Below are 17,610 nucleotides of genomic sequence, written 5' to 3' on the forward strand. Positions count from 1 at the left end.
CAGGGACGCTCCATCACAGTGCGAGGATCCGGAGGCGCTGGAAAGGGACGGTCCTCAGCGGGGGCGGCTGCTGCCTGAGCCTCTCCCTTCACCCCCAGCAGAGGGATCCTGGGTACTGGTCCCTCCCCATTTTCCACTTACATTCCAACTAAGCCTCCTGGGCTGCACCCTAAGGACACCGGGTCGTTGGAGGGACCCCAGCAGCGTGGGTTAGGAGGGTCTTCTGCAGGGATGAAGGTAACCTGAATCCTTTCCCCCCAGCAGATAGGTACGGGAAGCAGGCTCCTCCCCATTTCTCCGCTCCCATGCGCTCCCCGCCCCCCCGCCAACCCCCCCACCCTCTTTGGGCGAGAGGGGAAGGGCAGGCTTAGGCAGGATTCTGGTGGGATCTTCCGCTGCTCCCCCTGCCCATAAGGAGAATCTAGCTCATGTGCCCCTCTGATTCCCCAACTCCCCCACTCTTATCGCTCCCGAAGATGGAATTTACTCATCGTGTTTCTGGGCTGTGTCCCTACCAGACTGTCAGCCCCACAGGGGCAGGGGTTTGCGTCTACCACAGGCACTGCTGGGACACAGCCGATACCCAATAAGTATCCGCTGAGTGAATGAATGAAGGAAGGAAGAAATGAGCGTCTCCCACACTTTCTGTGTCTCTCTCATCACGCCTCTCCGAGTCTGGATCTGTTTCTCCCTGTCTCTGTATGTGCCTTTCTGTCTCACTCTCCCACGCCTCTCCCAGCCTTTGCTCCTCCAGCGGGCCAGTCCCAGCTGGCCCCTCGTCCCCACCCCCAGTTTCCAGGAGCTTCCCTGCCGAGCCTAGCTCCTTCACGTTCAGACCAGCAGCCACAGCCTGGAAAGGGAGTTGGGCCTAGCTATAACGACCTTCCCAAGACAGTGCCCTTTGCCCCGGCTGCTGCAGTCTCTGCTGGCCGCGGGTGTGGTGAGGGCGCCCCAGAGGCGATGAGCAGGAGGCTGGAAATGGGAATCAAGCTTGGGTGCCTCTGGGGGAGCGACCAAGAGGCACAATCGGGCCGCGTATCAGCCCCATGTAGTCCCTTGGGGACGCCTGCGACTCCTGGTCTAGCTGTTCCTCAGGGAGAAAAGAACCGATTCCGCCTGCTCCCACCAATCAAAGCCACGTGCGGGGCATTGCAGTCAGCGGGGCACACAGCAGGCACTGCGAAGAGGAAGCCGCACCCCAGAGTGGGAGGGTGGCTGCTTCTCACTTCCTAGGCAGCAATCTCACTTCTGGAGGCCCGGACACAAAAGTGGGAGGCTCTTCCTGCCACGCGTTCTGGGCCCAGCACCTCCCACTCCTGCCACCTCCCACATCCCAGCGCCTGTTTCCCATAGACTCCGGTTCTGAAGACTCAGGCAAGATGTCAGCTGCATCCATCCCTAACCCCTATTCCACACCTGCAGCCACAGTTCTTAAAAATTAGATCACACCCCTCTCCTCCAAACTCGCCAGTGGCTCCTTAGGTCTCTCTGAGTCAATACCCAAGTCCTCATCAGGGCCCACAAGTCTTGGCACAGGCTCTCATATTTCTCCATTCTCTCTCTGCCTCACACCCTTTCAGCCCCACTGGCCTCCCCCTTGTTCCTCACATACTTCCAGACCTTGGCACTTGGAGATCAGTCTTCCTGGAACACGGAACACACTTCTTCCAGCCCTTCCCAGCTGGTCACCTCCTTCAGAGAGGACTTCCTTGATCTGTCCCTCTCCTCTACAATCTCATATGGCAGTTGGCACCATCCAAAATGACCTTGATTGTTTATTTATTCACCTGGCCTATTGTGTGCCTGTGCCTTAGACCCCCAGCCCCAGGAAGGCAGGGACCTTGTCTGCCCCTCTGCCCAGGCCTTGTGTAAATGTTAAGGGCTGGAAGTCTGGAGCCGGATTCAGCTGAATTGATGCCCCACTAAGCCTGGTTGGCTAATCTGTAAAATGGAGATAACAGCGTCCACACTGAGAGATGTTGCTGAGGATCAAAGGAACAATTGAAACAGAGGAGGGGCATACAATGAGAGCCCAGTAAGTGTCAGCTTGGGTACCATTAGTCACCGCTGTATCCCCATGGAGATATTAGAAGGGGATTCAGCTCAGGCCTCATTGAGGACCCCATACACCAGCTCCCTACCCCCACCCCAGCAAAGCCTGGTCTCTTCTCAGGGGATAGGCACCCTTGGCCTCCGAGCTCCTGCTACAAGCCACCTGCCTATGCATGCCTGGGCCAGCACACTCGCCTGGCAGGTTCTGCTGCCAAGGCCCTCACCTCAGGGGCCACCCCATCCGGTCTTCACCCACTCTCACTAAGCCATGTCTGTGCATCTAAAAGGGCAAAATGCCTCCCAAGGTCCCCTCAGACACCCACTCATTGAGAGAGCCAGGGGGCTGTAGCAGGAGTTCCCACTCTCTTCCAACTAGTCCTGAGGGGTAAATATGGCTGCAGGGAGGTGCCAACTGACAGCTTTCTCATGACCAGTGACCAGAGCAGTCATGGGGTTCTCAAACTAGAGTCCAGAGGGCCAACTCCAGCTTGCAGCCAAAGGCTTGTTTGCCTAGCTTAGAGGTTTTCCCTTCAAAATTCTGTCTGAACTGTACAGAAACACTGTACCCTAGTTGGTAAATTTGTTTCTCAAGAGGTACAGGTTAACAATCTTGGATCTACTTATGTGATAATATTGAACAAATAAGCACATATGCCATAGATACTGATGGCCAGGTTTTGTGCTATTGGAGAAAGAAGTTACAAATAAGTGATGTGGTGCTGGACTGGGGTTATCAGTATGACATGTTTATTTTTAAGAGATACGTATGAAAATAAATATAGCTATGTGTGCATACATGGGTTAGGACACACACACATTTCCTAGCTCTATCTGCCCCCAGAAGCAGTACCACCCCAGTAGCAAGAAGTATTCTCATCGCCCAGATCTAAGTTTCTAGTGTATGTGCTGCCAAAGCGAGCACAGATCTAGGTTTCTAAATACCATTTTCCAGTACGAAGAACCAGGGCTCTTTGGAGAAATGGCTGATTTTAGGGCTGGGGCAAAGGAAATGCAAAATGATCTTGAAGCACTTTCCAATGACAGAAAGTACTTTTAAAAGAAAGCCAAAAGGACCCAAGAGCCAGCCTATAAGAACTGGCCACAGTGGGAATAATTTGAACAAAAAGACTAGCAATTGTCTTGGATTATAACCCAAAAAATAAAATAAATGACTGCAAGTTTATACTGATTTAAAAACATGACCAATTTAAAAAGAGAAGAATTTCAATTAATAAATGTAGAATGAATTATGAAAATAGAAAATTAACAGAATAGCACTGTAATAATTGCTGCCCACAGAATTCACTGATCGATGGGAAACTTAAGGGGCAAATTTTAAAAGAGAAACAGAACATTTGCATAGTGTCAGTATTTCTCTCCCAAAATATTTTTAATCTGTGTCCATAAATTCTGATACTCCTCTCTTTAAGGGTGGAGCTAAGTTCCCCTCTCCTTGAGAGGGACTGGACTTGGCGACTTGCTATGGTCTACACAAAAACCCACACACGATGTGGCTAGCAGCTTGGTTCATATTTGCCAAAGCTCGAAAGCAACCAAGATGTCCTTCAGCAGGTGAATGGGTAAAGAAACCATAGAACATCTTGACAATGGAATATTTACTCATCACTAAGAGGAAATGAGCTTTCCAGCAATGAAAAGACATGGAGAAACCTTAAAGACATATCGCTAAGTGAAAGAAGCTAATCCGAAAAGGCTGCATACTGAATGATTCCAACTCCGTGACATTCTGGAAAAGGCAAAACTGTGGAGACAATAAAAAGATCAGAGCTGAGGGGGTTGCAGAGGGATGAACAGGCAGAGCACAAGGAATTTTTAGGACAGCGAAACTACTCTGTATGATACTGTAAGGCTGGACATATGTCAATATACATTTGTCCAAACCCATAGAAGATACAACTCCAAGAGTGAACACTACTGCAAACTATGGATTTCGGGTGATGATGACATGTCATTGCAGGTTCATCGATTGTACCCAATGTACCACTATGATGTGGGATTCCAATAGTGGGGGCAATTGCGAGGGGAACAATTGTATATGGGAAATCTCTGTACCTTCTGCTCAGTTTTGCTGTGAAACTAAAATTGCTCTAAAAAATAAAGTTTATTAATTTTTAAAAAAGGTAAAAAAAAGTCTGCCTGAGAGGCCCTTGAGTGCACAGATGCTCCCAGGCCATGACACCTGGCAGCTTTGGACATCTGTTTTCCCACCCTGGCCCCTAAAGATATTTGAGTTTGAGATGCCTGACCGAGATGCCAGGAGCATGGGTTCTAGAGCAGACAGATGGCAGGGCAACCTCCAGGTTTCTAAACTATCCTGAGCTTCAGTTTCCTCATCTGAAAATGGGAACACACATAGTCTCCTGCCCATAAGGGGCTCACATTCTAGTAAGAGACCAAAAAAATCCATACACAAGTTAACAAGATAATTCCACATAGTGATGTGCGCTATAAACAGATAAAATATCATAGGGTGATATGCGAGTGACTGGGGACTATTTTAGATCCGGAGTCAGGGAAGGCCTCTTTGAGGATGTGAAAAATTAGGTCACAGTAACAAGAAGGCTGTAAGAAGGGTGGTTTTGACAGAAGAGTCAGCATGAGCTTACTTCCTTTTATTTTATTTTTTAAAATTGAGGTGATATTCTCATAACGTCAAATTAATCATTTTAAAGGAACAAGTCAGTAGTGTTGAGTACATTTTCAGTGGTACGCAGCCGCCACCGCTACTTCATTTCAAAACATTTTCATCACCCCCAAAAGAAATCCCACACCCATTAGGAAGTCACTCCCCATCCCCATCCCCCCTCTCCTAGGCCCTGGCAGCTGCCAATCTACCTCTGTCTCTATGGATTTACCTATTCTGGACACTTCATATAAATGGAATCATACAATTTGTGACCTTTTGTATCTGTCTTTCCTTGAGCATGTTTTCAAGGTTCTTCACATTGTGGCAGATATCAGGATTTTATTTCTTTTTACAGCTGAATAGTATCCCATTGTATTTGTAGACTTCTTATTAAAGATTCTAAAAAACTCTAAGAAGAGGCTGTGAGTTGTGGGGGTCAGGAAGAGGAAGAAGGAGGCAGTGTGGGGCAGGGGAATCACTAGGCGGGAACTGGGCAGGACGAGGCTTCCCTTCTCTCACCTGCTCACCCCAGGCCTAGGAAACTCCCTAGGAAGAAATCTGACCTCATCCTCCTGTGAGTGTCCCCAGTTACACCTTGGGTGAGACCCAGCCAAGGGCTCCAAATGCTGTCAACATGAGCTGGGAGCCAAATTCTCTAGAGGCAGTGAGGCAGGACCCAATCTTTCCCCTAAGCAGCCCTTTAGGTGCCCCCTTCCTTGTACCCCTTACTTCCCAGGCCCTAGGCTTGGAAACTTGGAGTTAGCATGTCCTCTCTCGCCCCCTCACACTTAGACATTCATTTCACAGAGCATGTGGGGAGGGGAGGGAGAGGAACATCTGGGCACAGGGTTTGAATCAGCACATGCAAAAGTCTGGAGGCTGGAGAGTATGTATGATAAAAGAAACAAATCAGGTCAGTGGGCAGGAGCGTGGCTTAGGGGGAGGAAAGTGGAGAGAGGGTGAAATTGTGGATGGGGCAAGGGTCAGTTCTGGCGGGGCCTCAAATGTCAGGCCGCCCCTGTCTGATCCCCGCCCTGCTATGTGAGTTGTTTAACTTCTGTGACTTCAATCTCTTCACCTAGAAAATTGAGTCAAGAAGGTCTTTTTCTTTCTCACAGCCATCTCATCAGTATTAATGCAACCATTTCCTGACCCAGAGCTAACCACTCGCTAAAAGTGAAGAATTATTTTTTAATAGCTTTATTGAAATAATAGCTTTATTGAATTGTGTCATATGTGTCGCATATGACACAATTCACCCATTTAAAGTATACGGTTCGGTGTTTTTTTGTGTATTTACAGAGTTGTGTAACCATCACCAAAATTAATTTTAGAACATTTTATCACTCAACAAGGAAACTCTGTACCCATTAGCAGTCACACCCATTCCTCCTTCCCCCAGACCACTCATCTACTTTCCATCTCTATGTGTTTGCTAATTCTAGACATTTCATGTAAATGAAATCACACACTATGTGCCTTTTGTGTCTGGCTTCTTTCACTCAGCATGAAATTTTTAAGGTTCACCCATGTCGTAGGGATAAATCAATACGTCATTCCTTGTTATGGCTGAACTTTTGTGTACAGGTTTTTTTATGTGGACATATGTTTTCATTTCTATCGAGTGGATACCTAGAAGTGGAACTGCTGGGTCATGTGGTAACTTTATGTTTAACATTTTGATGAACCACCAGGCTGTTTTCCAAAGCAACTGCACTATTTTACATTCCCACCAGCAATGAATGGGGGTTTCGATTTCCCCATGTCCTTGTTAGTTTGCCTCCTTTTCTATTATAGCCATCCTGGTGGGGGTGAAGGGGCATCTCATTGAGGTTTGGATAGTTATTACTTTTTGTTACTATTTTTATCGATCTCATGGCCCACACTGCAGCATGTCCTTCCTCCCGTCCTTCCCCTGCTCAAAACCCTTCATAACTCCTTGGTGCCCTTTGAAGAAAGTTCAAGGAGCTCTGGCCATTGGCATCTGGCTTGTTCTCTCATCCTCTGCCCCTTTCCCACACCATACCTCCTGCCTCTGAATCTCCAAATCTGGCCATTGCTCCTCAGTTTCAAAGAGAGGAGGGTTGTAGAGGTCAGACAGATGTGAATTGGAATCCTGGCTCTGATGAGCTTGGGCAGATGGATTTAGCTCTGTGAGCCTCAGTTTCCTCATCAGTTAAATAGGAATCATAATTATTTCCTTTCTCATAGAGCTCAATGATACAGTCCTGCCAACTCTTTAATGCAATGGCTGGCATTGAGTAGGGGCTATATTTTTCAGAATTTATTTAGCTAGAAGTTCCAGGAAAAAAAAAAACAACTAAGTTCAACTAAAAAACAACTCAAAATGGTATGGGGAGGGGGAATGAATTGGTTCATGTAACTGAAAATCTAAGTATCTAGAATTTGTGTTGACTTCAGGCATAGCTGAATCAAGAAACTCCAGTGTCACCAGAAATTTAACTCTCTGTCTCTAGGCTTAGCTGGGCTTTCTTAACTTATCAAGCTTCCCTTTAGGTAGCAGAGATTCTTCCTGGTGCTGTGGATTCATTATCTCCACTCAGAATCCACTTGGAAAAAGACATCCAACTGCTCCAGTACAGTAGTCCCAGTACTGAATTTCATTGGTCCAGCTCGGATCACTTGTCATAACAGAACCAAAACCCTGGGGGATGGACGGCTCTGATTGGCCAGATTAGAGAATGTGGGAGGGGTCAGACCAAGGCTGGTCTGAGCACTTTCGTCTGTGCTATAAAGAGTTCCCAAATCATGGTAAGTTGTGCTTCAGGCATCTGAGGTGGGAAGGCCACAGAACCACAGAAAGATCAAGAGTTCAATTTGGCGAGTTCGGTTTGGGGCTGGTTGGGTTTGAGATGCCTCCCAGTCATCACATGGTGCCACTGAGTCATCGACTATATCTAAGACATGCATTCACTTGGTGTCTTGCAGCTCACATTTTTTTTGTTGCTTTTATGGAAGTGTAATTTAATTTTTCTTTGAGGGATACAATTGAGAGGTATAATTATTATGATGTATAATTTCTCCACCTGGAGTTAATTGCCTTTTCCCCCACTTACTTGTCTTTCTTAGGAGTTCTGGCTGTGCATGTCAATTCAAATGATCAAATGATCATATCTTCCAGATAATCAGAACAGGTAGCATTCTGTTTTCCTCTTGGGTTCTTTCTGCTGGGGAATTCCTCCTGTCACCCTGCCAGGAATTCTCTTTATCTCCAATGTTGGGACCCATTTCCTCAATTTCATGTCTTCGTTTTTTCTTGCTTTATCCCCTTGTTTTAATGGAGTGCATCCTGCAGTAAGTTCCGGAGAACATAAGAGCATGAGAGATAATACTTTTTAATCCTTCCATGTTTTAAAATGTCTTTATTTGATACGCAATCAATATTTTGTCTGAAAATAGTGGTCTGGGTTGAAAATCTTCTGTCCGAATTTTGAGTCCGTAGACCCATTGTCTCTTTGCTTCCACACACACTTCTCCAGTCTCCTTTTTGTCGCAATTGAAGTGATAAATTCCAGATGGTACAACTATAAGATTGTGGATGCCTCGTCAGCCCAGACCTCTGCATAACTATTTGAAGCTGGGTCTCTGTCAGTCCATGTAGGATGAGTAAAACGAGAGTGAAATAAACTTTGGTTGTGTTAAACCACTGAGCTTTGGACTTGCTTGTTACTGCGGTGAAACGATTTATTCTGACTAATGCAAATCTCGGCTTAAATGTGGCTTCCTCAGAGAAGTCCTCCTGGATCACGGCTCCCAAACTAGATTATTTCCCCTATTGTAAGCTCGTGTTTTCCTACATGATCATTATTAAAATTATAACTATGCGATTTTTTGTGTATGTGTAATGAATTCATCATCTCTCTCCTGCATCCTACCTACAAGACCCCAAGAGGAGACAACAGTATTTGTGTTATCTATTGCTGCAGCCCCTAATCCAGCACAGAATCTGGTACATAGTAGATGCTCAGGATACATTTTTTGAATGAAAAAAGAGTTTTGCATGCTTTCAATTAAAAAGGCAGAAACAAGCACAGCTCATTTCTAGAGCATTCTCTCACACAACTCTCAGTGTAGTAGAAGCATGAAAGGCAGGATGGGATGACTCTAAGGAAGCAAGAAAGTTGGACAAAAAGCGATCTACCGTGAGAAAGCATCTAACCTCATATTTATGTTTTCTTCAAGAGTGTGTAATTTATTATAGCAACTACACAGCCTGGGAGGATTTCTTGAGCCTGATTTATTTCACTAAGGGGCATGGGAACTGAGTGGAGAGGCATGAAAACATTCCTGGAATTGCTGAGAGACCCGCAATAAAATTCATGCACTAATGCCAAAATACAGTCACGAGAAGACAATTCTACCTTACTGAGTTCCACTCAAGTGCATTTTTGCAGTGGTGCCCTAATATTACCATACTGATTTTTTTTCTACTTTACCAAGGTACCATTGACATACAATAAACTGCACGGACTTCAAATGTTCCAGTTCCTCTATATCCTCATCAGTGCTCGGTAAGGTCAGTCTTTTTTCAGTTTAGCTGTTCTAATGGGTTTGTAGCGGCATCTGATTGCCATGTTATTTTGCATTTTCCTGATGGCTAGTAATGTTTGAGAATCTTTCCATGTGCTACTTGGCATCCTGTTATCTTCTTTTGTGAAGAGTCTGTTCAAATCTTTTGCCTGCATTTTTATTGGGTTGCTTTCTGAGTTTCAAATGCATGGCAACTATGAAGATTACCACTGGGAATAATAGTAGCTCCCCTATTGTGTGGCCTCTATTTCTGAGCCTCTGTTTCCTCATCTGTAAAATGGGGATAATATTTGTACCTACCGTATAGGATTGCACTAAGGGTTAAATGATTTAAGACAGATAAAGCCAGTAGGGCATGGCTCGAGGAAGTTGGTCTTAGAGAAGCCAGCCCTAGAAGTTGGCCCTAGAGAAGCCAATTGTGGAGACTCTGAGAAAGAGCTGGGAGGAGGCTCTGAGGGCAGGTAAATCCTATTATTATTTATTTAGTCATTTGACAAACAGTTACTGTGCTTCCAGCATGTTCCAACACAAAAGGCACTGGGGAGTGGGTGCGGCTTGTTTTCTCTCATTGTCATTGTTGGCACTCGGTGTAGGCAAGCTGTAAGTGACAACTGATATTCTTGAAAGAATAATAGCATTAGGACAGTTGTTGCTTGTCTTCGTGGGACTTTCACTCTCACAAGGGACACTGTGATTAACAGGCAATGACACAGGTGATTAGGAATTATTTCACTTGTGGTGAGGGGAAGCCTGAGAACACATAAAGGAGGCCTGGCCCAAGATGGAGGTCAGGACAGGCCTCTTGGAGCAGGTGATGAGCAAGCTGAGACTTGGGCAAGAAGAGTGATCAACAGGCTACATTGCTTTCTTGAGGCTGCTGTAGTAAATCGCCACAAACTGAGTGGCTTAAAACAGAACCGGCTTCTCTAACAGTTCTGGAAGCTAGAATTCCAAACTCAACGTGTCAGTGGGGCCGTGCTCTCTCTAAAGACTTCAGGGGAGAGGGGAGAACCCTTCCTTGCCTCTTCCGAGTTTCCGGCAGTTACTGGCATTCTTTGGTTTGCTTGCAGCTTCATAACCCCAATCTCTGCCTCCATGGCCACTTGATCTTCTTCCTGTGTGTCTGTAGCTCTCTGTTCTTCTTCTCTTATAAGGACACCAGTCACTTTGGATTTAGGGCCCTCCTTAATCCAGTATGACCTCATCTTAACTAATTACATTGGCAAAGACCCTATTTTCGATGAAGTCACAGCCACAGGTACCTGAGATTAGGATTTCGATATATCTTTTTGGAGGATCTGAATAGACATTTTTCTAAACGAGACATACAGACAGGTACACGAAAAGATGCTCAACATTACTAACCATCAGGGAAATGCAAATCAGAACCACAGTAAGATATCAACTCACATCTATCAGAATGGCTATTATCAAAAGGGCAAGAAACAATGAGTGTTGTCAAGGATGTGGAGAAAAGGGAACCATATTGCACTGTTGGCAGGAATGTAAACTGGTACAGACACTATGGAAAACAGTATAGAGTTTCCTCAAAAATTAAAAATAAAACTACCATATGATCCTGCAGTTCCACTTCTGAGAATATATCTGAAGAAAATAAATACACCGTCTCGAAAAGACATCTGCAACCCCATGTTCACGGCAGCATTATTTACAATAGCCAAGATATGGAAACAACCTAAGTGTCCACCAATGGGTGAATGGATAAAGAAATGTGATCGATATATATATACACACACACACATATATAGAAAATCTCTTGTCTTTTTGATGACAGCCATTCTAACAGATGTGAGGTGATATCTCATTATGGTTTTGATTTACGTTTCCCTGAAGATTAGTGATGTTGAGCACATTTTCATGTACCTGTTGGCTGCTCATATGTCTTCTTTGGAGAAAAGTCTATTCAGATCCTCTGCCCATTTTTTCATTGGATTGTTTGTATTTTTTTTAACATGGCTACTAGAATATTGAACATTATATCTCACACTATGTTTCTACTGGACAGCGCTGCTCTAGATTTTTTTTTTGGTGTGGTGAAATTTGTTCATGAAATAATTTTATTTTTATGAAATATAACATATATATAATATATATAATATATATATTATAGATATGATATATATATTAGGCGAAGCAACCCTTGGTTGACCTCACAGATTGCAAGGACCTTGTCAGCTTACAATCCCTTATTTTTTGTTTTTTACGCCTACAGCACCTGGCCTTCCTAGGTGGTCTCCCATCCAAGTACTAACCAGGCCCAACCCTGATTAGCTTCCAAGATCAGACAGGATCGGGCTTGTTCAGGGTGGCATGGTCATAGACAGTATTTTTATATTTAAAACAACCATTTTAATTTTAGTTAAAAGACGTTAACTAAACTTATTGTGGTGATTATTTTGCGATATATACGAATACCGAATCATTATGTTGTACACCTGAAACTGACATAATGTTATATGTTAATTATACCTCAATTTAAAAATTATTTTAAAATAAGTAAAATGAATTTTTAGCATCATTTGAAAAAGAAAAAAATAGTTTTATAAATAGAAAGTTTCTTTCTGCTGTTGTGTGGATTTGAGAGGTCAGAGGTGGCAGCTAGAAGGCCAGGAATGAGGGGTGGACCTGGGAGAGGAGTGTTGGAAATGAGAATGACAACAATAGCAGTAACACTTCACACTATGTGGTGGTGGTTTTGTGCCAGACAGTGTTCTAAGCATTTTGCATATTCATTTCATCCTTCTCCCAAGCCCGAGGAAGTAGTCACCATTATTACTCATTTGGTAAATGAGGAAACTGTTGCACAGACAGGTAAGGTCACCTGGCTGAGACACCTGTCTGCAGCATCTTCAAAAGTGGTCACGACTATTGTGCTGCTTTTTTGGAGTATGAAGACAACTCGGGGCAGATTATGAGTGGCACGACAGACCCTGGTAAGGGAGGTAATGGAGGCTAGGACGCAGGCAAGGGCTGGGGAGCAAGAGCCAGTGGGGGTGAAATGCAGCATCAATTCAGGACCCGGGGGATGTCCCAGAGGCCACACAGGTGAGGCTAGACCCTGGTCTGGAGACAGAGACCCAGGTGGGGAGCTGATGTTGTGGCTGCACTTATAGGGGAAGGGTGAAGGAATCCAGTGCCCCATACACTCCTCCTTAAGCAAACTGATCTGTGCCGGGCTGGTGGAAGAGGTGGTCAGTCATCAGACCAAACGAAAACAGAAAGGTGTTTTTGACCCCCACAGCCCACGTGTCCCCTGTGAGGAAATAAGTTCTTTCATTTCACAAGTTGTTCATGGTACCTACTGTGGGCCAGGCCACAGGCTGAGTGTTAAGGACCCAGCAGTGATTCAGATGAACAGAGTCCCCTGCCCCGGAATACGATTGGAACAGAAGTAATAGACATAAAAATTATATATGTATAAAATGGGTGCTGTGGTTTGAATGTTTTTGTCCTTCCTTCATACGTTGAAGCCCTGACTCCCAATGTGATGGTATTTGGAGGTGACGAGGGTTAGATGAGGTCATGAGGGTGGCGTCCCCGTGATGGGAATAATGCCCTTATAAAAAGAGGCCGTGGGAGGACATAACCAGGAAGAAACCTTCACCAAGATCCTGGCTCTACTGTTACTCTGATCTCAAACTTCTACCCTCCAGGACTGTGAGAAATTAATGTCTGTGGTTTAAGCCTCTCAGTCTGCAGTATTCGTTACAGCAGCCAGAGCTGACTCAGTCAGGCTGTAGTAACTGCTCTGGGAAAAATATGGAAGCTAAGGGGTAAGAGTCCAGGGGTGGGAGGACTTTTGAGGAAGGTTACCCTGTGGAGGTGACATTTGAATAAAGTCCTGAAGGAGGTTGAGGGGGAGCCATGCAGTTATTTCAGGGAAGAGAGGGAACAGCAAGTACAAAGGTTCTCAGGTGAGACAGTACCTGTTGGGTTTGAGAAAAGAGGCAGGTGTGGCTCAAGAAAAGTGAGAGAGAGGAGGGAAAGTTAGGACAGTGACTGCCCTTTTGCGTCCTCTCCTTCATTTCCCACACCCTCTTCCGAATCCTCTTCTCACTTCCTTCAGCCAGCTGAGGACAGTGCCCCTGGGCTGGCCACTAGAGGCCCCCCTCTCTGTGGTTCACGGTGTCACTACACTGTCATCTTGCCTTTCAGGTGGTGGCTGGCTTTCTCACTGAGCCCTAACTGTGCCTCAAACGCCACGCTAAGAGCTTTACACGACGAACGCAGTTCCTTCGTCTAACATTCTTCTGAATTACATGCATTGAAAAATTTTTACAGCTTTACCGAGGCATAATTGACATACAACAAACCACACACATTTAAAGTGTACACTCCAATGAGTTTTTGCATCATGGGAATCCTCACCACAATCTAAATACTAAATATACTCACGACTCCAAATAGGATCCTCTCGCCTTGTTCAAATTCATCCCTTTCATCTCTCCCACGCCACCCTCAGGCGACTCTAATGGTATTAGGAGGTTGCACTTTCCAGAGTTTAGTATAAATGGGACCAGAGAGTATATAGTCTAATTTTTTGTCTGGTTCCTTTCTCTCAGCAAAATTATTATGAGGATTTGTCTATGTTTTGGCATGTATTTGAGCCCCATGTTGCTCATAGGAAAACTGAGGCACACAGAAGTGTGGCTGGGATGCGGGGAGAGAAGCGGGGTGGGGTGAGGTTGTCACACACCGGTTCGGCCCCAGGCCCAGGCAGGTTCTGGGTGTCCGTCGTGGGCGGGCCCGGGGGCGGGGCCGGGGCCGGGCCGGGGCGGGGCTTCCAGGCTCTGGGGCCTTCGATAAAGACCTGCAGGGGCTCGGCGCGCCCGGGCGCTGCGATTTGGGGGCGGGTGGGCGTGGGGGTTGTTGGGTGCTGCCGCGTCTGGAGGCCCCAGCGCGGCCACCCAGGACTGAGTCTGGAGACCAGACTGGGGCCCGGGGCGTCCGGCTGGGTCACGCCCGCCTCCCTCCCGGGCCGGAGCCGCTAAAATGGCGGCGGCGGTGACAGCGCCCCGCGCCGGACCCGGGGGCGTAGCAGCCGCGTCGGGGGCTGACTAGCGCCTTCCTGGGCGCTCGCGTCCCGGCCGCGTCCTGGCCCCGACCCGGGCCCTCGGTCCGCCTCCCCTTTCCCCCTCGGCGCGCCCATGAACTCCGTGTCGCCGGCTGCCGCGCAGTACCGGAGCGCGAGCCCTGAGGACGCGCGCCGCCCCGAGGGCCGCAGGCCGCGGGGGCCCAGAGTCCCGGACCCCAACGGCCTGGGGCCCTCCGGAGCCAGCGGTCCCGTTCTGGGCTCGTCCGGGATCGCCCCTGGGGAGCCGGACGAAGTGGACAAGTTTAAAGCGAAGTTCCTGACTGCCTGGAACAACGTCAAGTACGGTAAGGAGGGGGCGGGCCCAGGGGGTGGGTTCTGGGGTGCGAGCGAGCCGTGGTTTCCGCCAGACCGGGGGCTTAGAGGTCAGTGGGAGTCAAGGAACCGGACCCTGTCCTGTATTCCGTGTATACACCATTTGTTCTCCAGTGAGTCACCTGTGGGTCCCCCGCCCTGCCCTGCCCAGGGCGGATCTGTGGCGGGTCGTACAGGGAATGTGTTTTCAAATCTTGACCTTGAACAAGCATTTTTGCTTCCCTATGCTTCTGTTTTTCCCTCCTGTAAAATGGATACAGTAATTAGAACTGCCTTAGTTTATCCTGAATTGATGGCAAACATTGGTGTGGCTGCACCTAGGGGCCCCACTTCCATCTAAGAGGAATATGACATAAACTCCCCAGTGCCACCACTGAGATGGAAAGTAGTGCGGTCCCCATTTCACAGATGGGGGGATGGGAGCACTGTTGTTGTCGTAACTGTTAAGCTGTGTGTCCCTTATCTCGCTGCCCCACGTCTCTGCAGGTTGGGCAGTCAAAAGCCGGACCAGCTTTAGCAAGCTCTCCAGCGTCCACCTCTGTGGCCGCCGCTACCGATTCGAGACTGAGGGTAAGCGGGTGCCCCCAGGCCAGGGTTGGGGGAACCCCCAGAAGTGTTCCTGGTGGCAGTTAACAAGCCTATTCTTGTAGGTGACATCCAGCGTTTCCAGCGGGACTTCGTGTCCCGCCTGTGGCTCACATACCGCAGGGACTTCCCGCCCCTTGCTGGGGGCTATCTGACCTCGGACTGTGGCTGGGGCTGCATGTTACGCAGTGGGCAGATGATGCTGGCACAGGGCCTCTTGCTGCATTTCCTGCCCAGAGGTGAGGGGCGGAGCGGGAAGGGCACACCAGGAGTATGAGCCAACCACATAGGTCAGCGGTGTTAGAACTGTTTGTAAACTAAGAGTTTAAATTCATGTTAGATTTGTGTGTAAAGTAAGTTTTGGGGGTGGCATTAGAGTCGTTTGTTTCAGGAATGTGAAAATTGTTAAACATGGGGTCTCGGGAGCATTAGAATGGTTTGTAAAGTGTGAGTAAATGGGAACTGTGCCCCCTCACATTGGCACCGGTTGACTATGTACTCCATCCCCACCAGACTGGATGTGGGTCAAGGGCGTGGGCCTGGACCCCCCTGAGCCATCAAGATTGGCCTCTCCCTACTGGCACCATGGGCCTGCCTGCTGGATACCCCCTCGCTGGACCCAGGGCTCCCCTGAGCTGGAGCAGGAACGCCGGCACCGACAGATTGTGTCCTGGTTTGCCGACCACCCTAAAGCCCCCTTCGGCCTACACCAACTGGTGGAGCTTGGGCAGAGCTCAGGCAAGAAGGCGGGTGACTGGTATGGGCCATCTCTCGTGGCACATATACTCAGGTGAGGGCTGCTGCAGGGGACACAGGAGCCAATGGGTAACCCCAGGAACTCAGGCCATTCCTCCTGCCCCCAGGAAAGCTGTGGAGAGCTGCTCAGAGGTCACCCACCTGGTGGTGTATGTTTCTCAGGACTGCACAGGTAAGGGGCTGGGAACCAAGGTCATGGGGTTCTCACCCTGAGTCAGTCACTACCTCAGCTGCCTCTTAGGACCCACCTTTCTCAGGCTGAAACAAATTCTGGATCAGAGGGACTCTTGGAAGGATTCAAGGCCCACGCAGAGGGAGATTCCTCAGGATCCCTCTACTCCCTCTGGATGCAGGAGAGGAAACTTAAGGGGCTGCTCCCCGAGTGATAGAATGAAGGACATAGGACTTTTTTCTCTCAGGTCCAATTAACTCTTGCTCTGTAAACAGTTCTAATAAGTACAAAAGTCTGGTCTCATTTGCCTCGTAGAGTTGTCATAAGAATTAAACGAGTCAATAATACAAGTTAAACCCATAGAGCAGTGCTTGTCACATAGTAAATGTTCATTAAATATTAGCAATGGTTGTTATTTTCTACCGTCCTCCTAATCAGGGAATCTACAAAAACTGGACATTTTTATGAAAAGTTTTGGGCAAGTTTCGATTTTTACAGAGGGCCATTGTTTTAGTCCATTTGGGCTGCTATAACAAAAATAGCACAGACTTATAAACAACAGGAATGTATTTCTCATAATTCTGGAGGCTGGGAAGTCCAAGATCAAGGTGCAGGCAAATTTGGTGTCTGGGAGGAGCCCATTCCCTGCTTTGTTTTGCTGTATCCTCTCATGGCAGAATGGGCAAACAAGCTCTCTGGGGTCTCATTTTTGTTTCTTTTTTTCCATTGAGGTAAAATTGACACAGAACATTTCAGGTATACAACATCATGATTTGATATTTTTATGCATCGCAAAATGATCACAATAAGTCACGTTAACATCTGTCACTGATACATAGTTTTTAAAAATTGGGGGGGTTATCTCTTTTATAAGGACACTAATCTCATTCTTGAGGGCTCCACCCTCAGTGACCTAATCACCTCCCAAAGGTCCCACCTCTTCACACTATCACCTTGGGTGTAGGATTTTCGACATATGAATTTAGGAGGGACACAAGCATTCAGATCATAGCAGCTGTGTCTCCAGAAAGGGTTAAATCCACTTCTGGGCACCAGCAAGGGAGGAGGGGGAGAATAGAAAGCAGCAGATCAGACTTGAGGAGGAGGAACATAAGGATGTTGGGTTGAGGACTGCTGTGCTCCCAGTTCCGTATTGGCAAACCCAGGTGCCAGGTCAGTGAGGACGAGTCAGGCCTGGAACTGGGAATGGGCTCCGGGCTGCGGGGAAAGCTCCACCTCCTGGCTTTATGTTCTTCGTCCAGTTCTCAGGGCCTTGGTTGCTCTCTGTAAAATGGGGGTATCCACACTTGCCTGGTGGCCCTGGGATTGTCTGAGGGAGTTTGGGGGCTCTGGAAAGATGTGCTTCACTGATGATGGGAGCGTCACACCCCTCCCCGCACCAGATGTTGCTTGGCTGAG

General features: G+C 47.4%; 1 protein-coding gene and 1 pseudogene across 1 annotated transcript in view; one reads left to right on the forward strand and one right to left on the reverse strand.

Moving 5' to 3' along the window:
* Positions 1-11,474: 11,474 nt before the first annotated feature.
* LOC111731699 lies at positions 11,475-11,593 on the reverse strand (annotated as a pseudogene).
* A 2,472-nt stretch (positions 11,594-14,065) lies between these two features.
* ATG4D (autophagy related 4D cysteine peptidase) overlaps positions 14,066-17,610 on the forward strand; it is a 6,036-nt gene continuing 2,491 nt past the window's right edge. Inside the window, exons 1-5 of the mRNA XM_011380350.2 lie at positions 14,066-14,650; positions 15,165-15,248; positions 15,329-15,502; positions 15,777-16,053; positions 16,127-16,229. Of these exons, the coding sequence (XP_011378652.1) occupies positions 14,419-14,650; positions 15,165-15,248; positions 15,329-15,502; positions 15,777-16,053; positions 16,127-16,229 (870 nt within the window). The 5' untranslated portion in view covers positions 14,066-14,418. The remainder of the gene's footprint in view (positions 14,651-15,164; positions 15,249-15,328; positions 15,503-15,776; positions 16,054-16,126; positions 16,230-17,610) is intronic.

This window comes from Pteropus vampyrus, unplaced genomic scaffold, assembly GCF_000151845.1.
Source record: "Pteropus vampyrus isolate Shadow unplaced genomic scaffold, Pvam_2.0 Scaffold391, whole genome shotgun sequence".
NCBI lineage: Eukaryota > Metazoa > Chordata > Mammalia > Chiroptera > Pteropodidae > Pteropus > Pteropus vampyrus.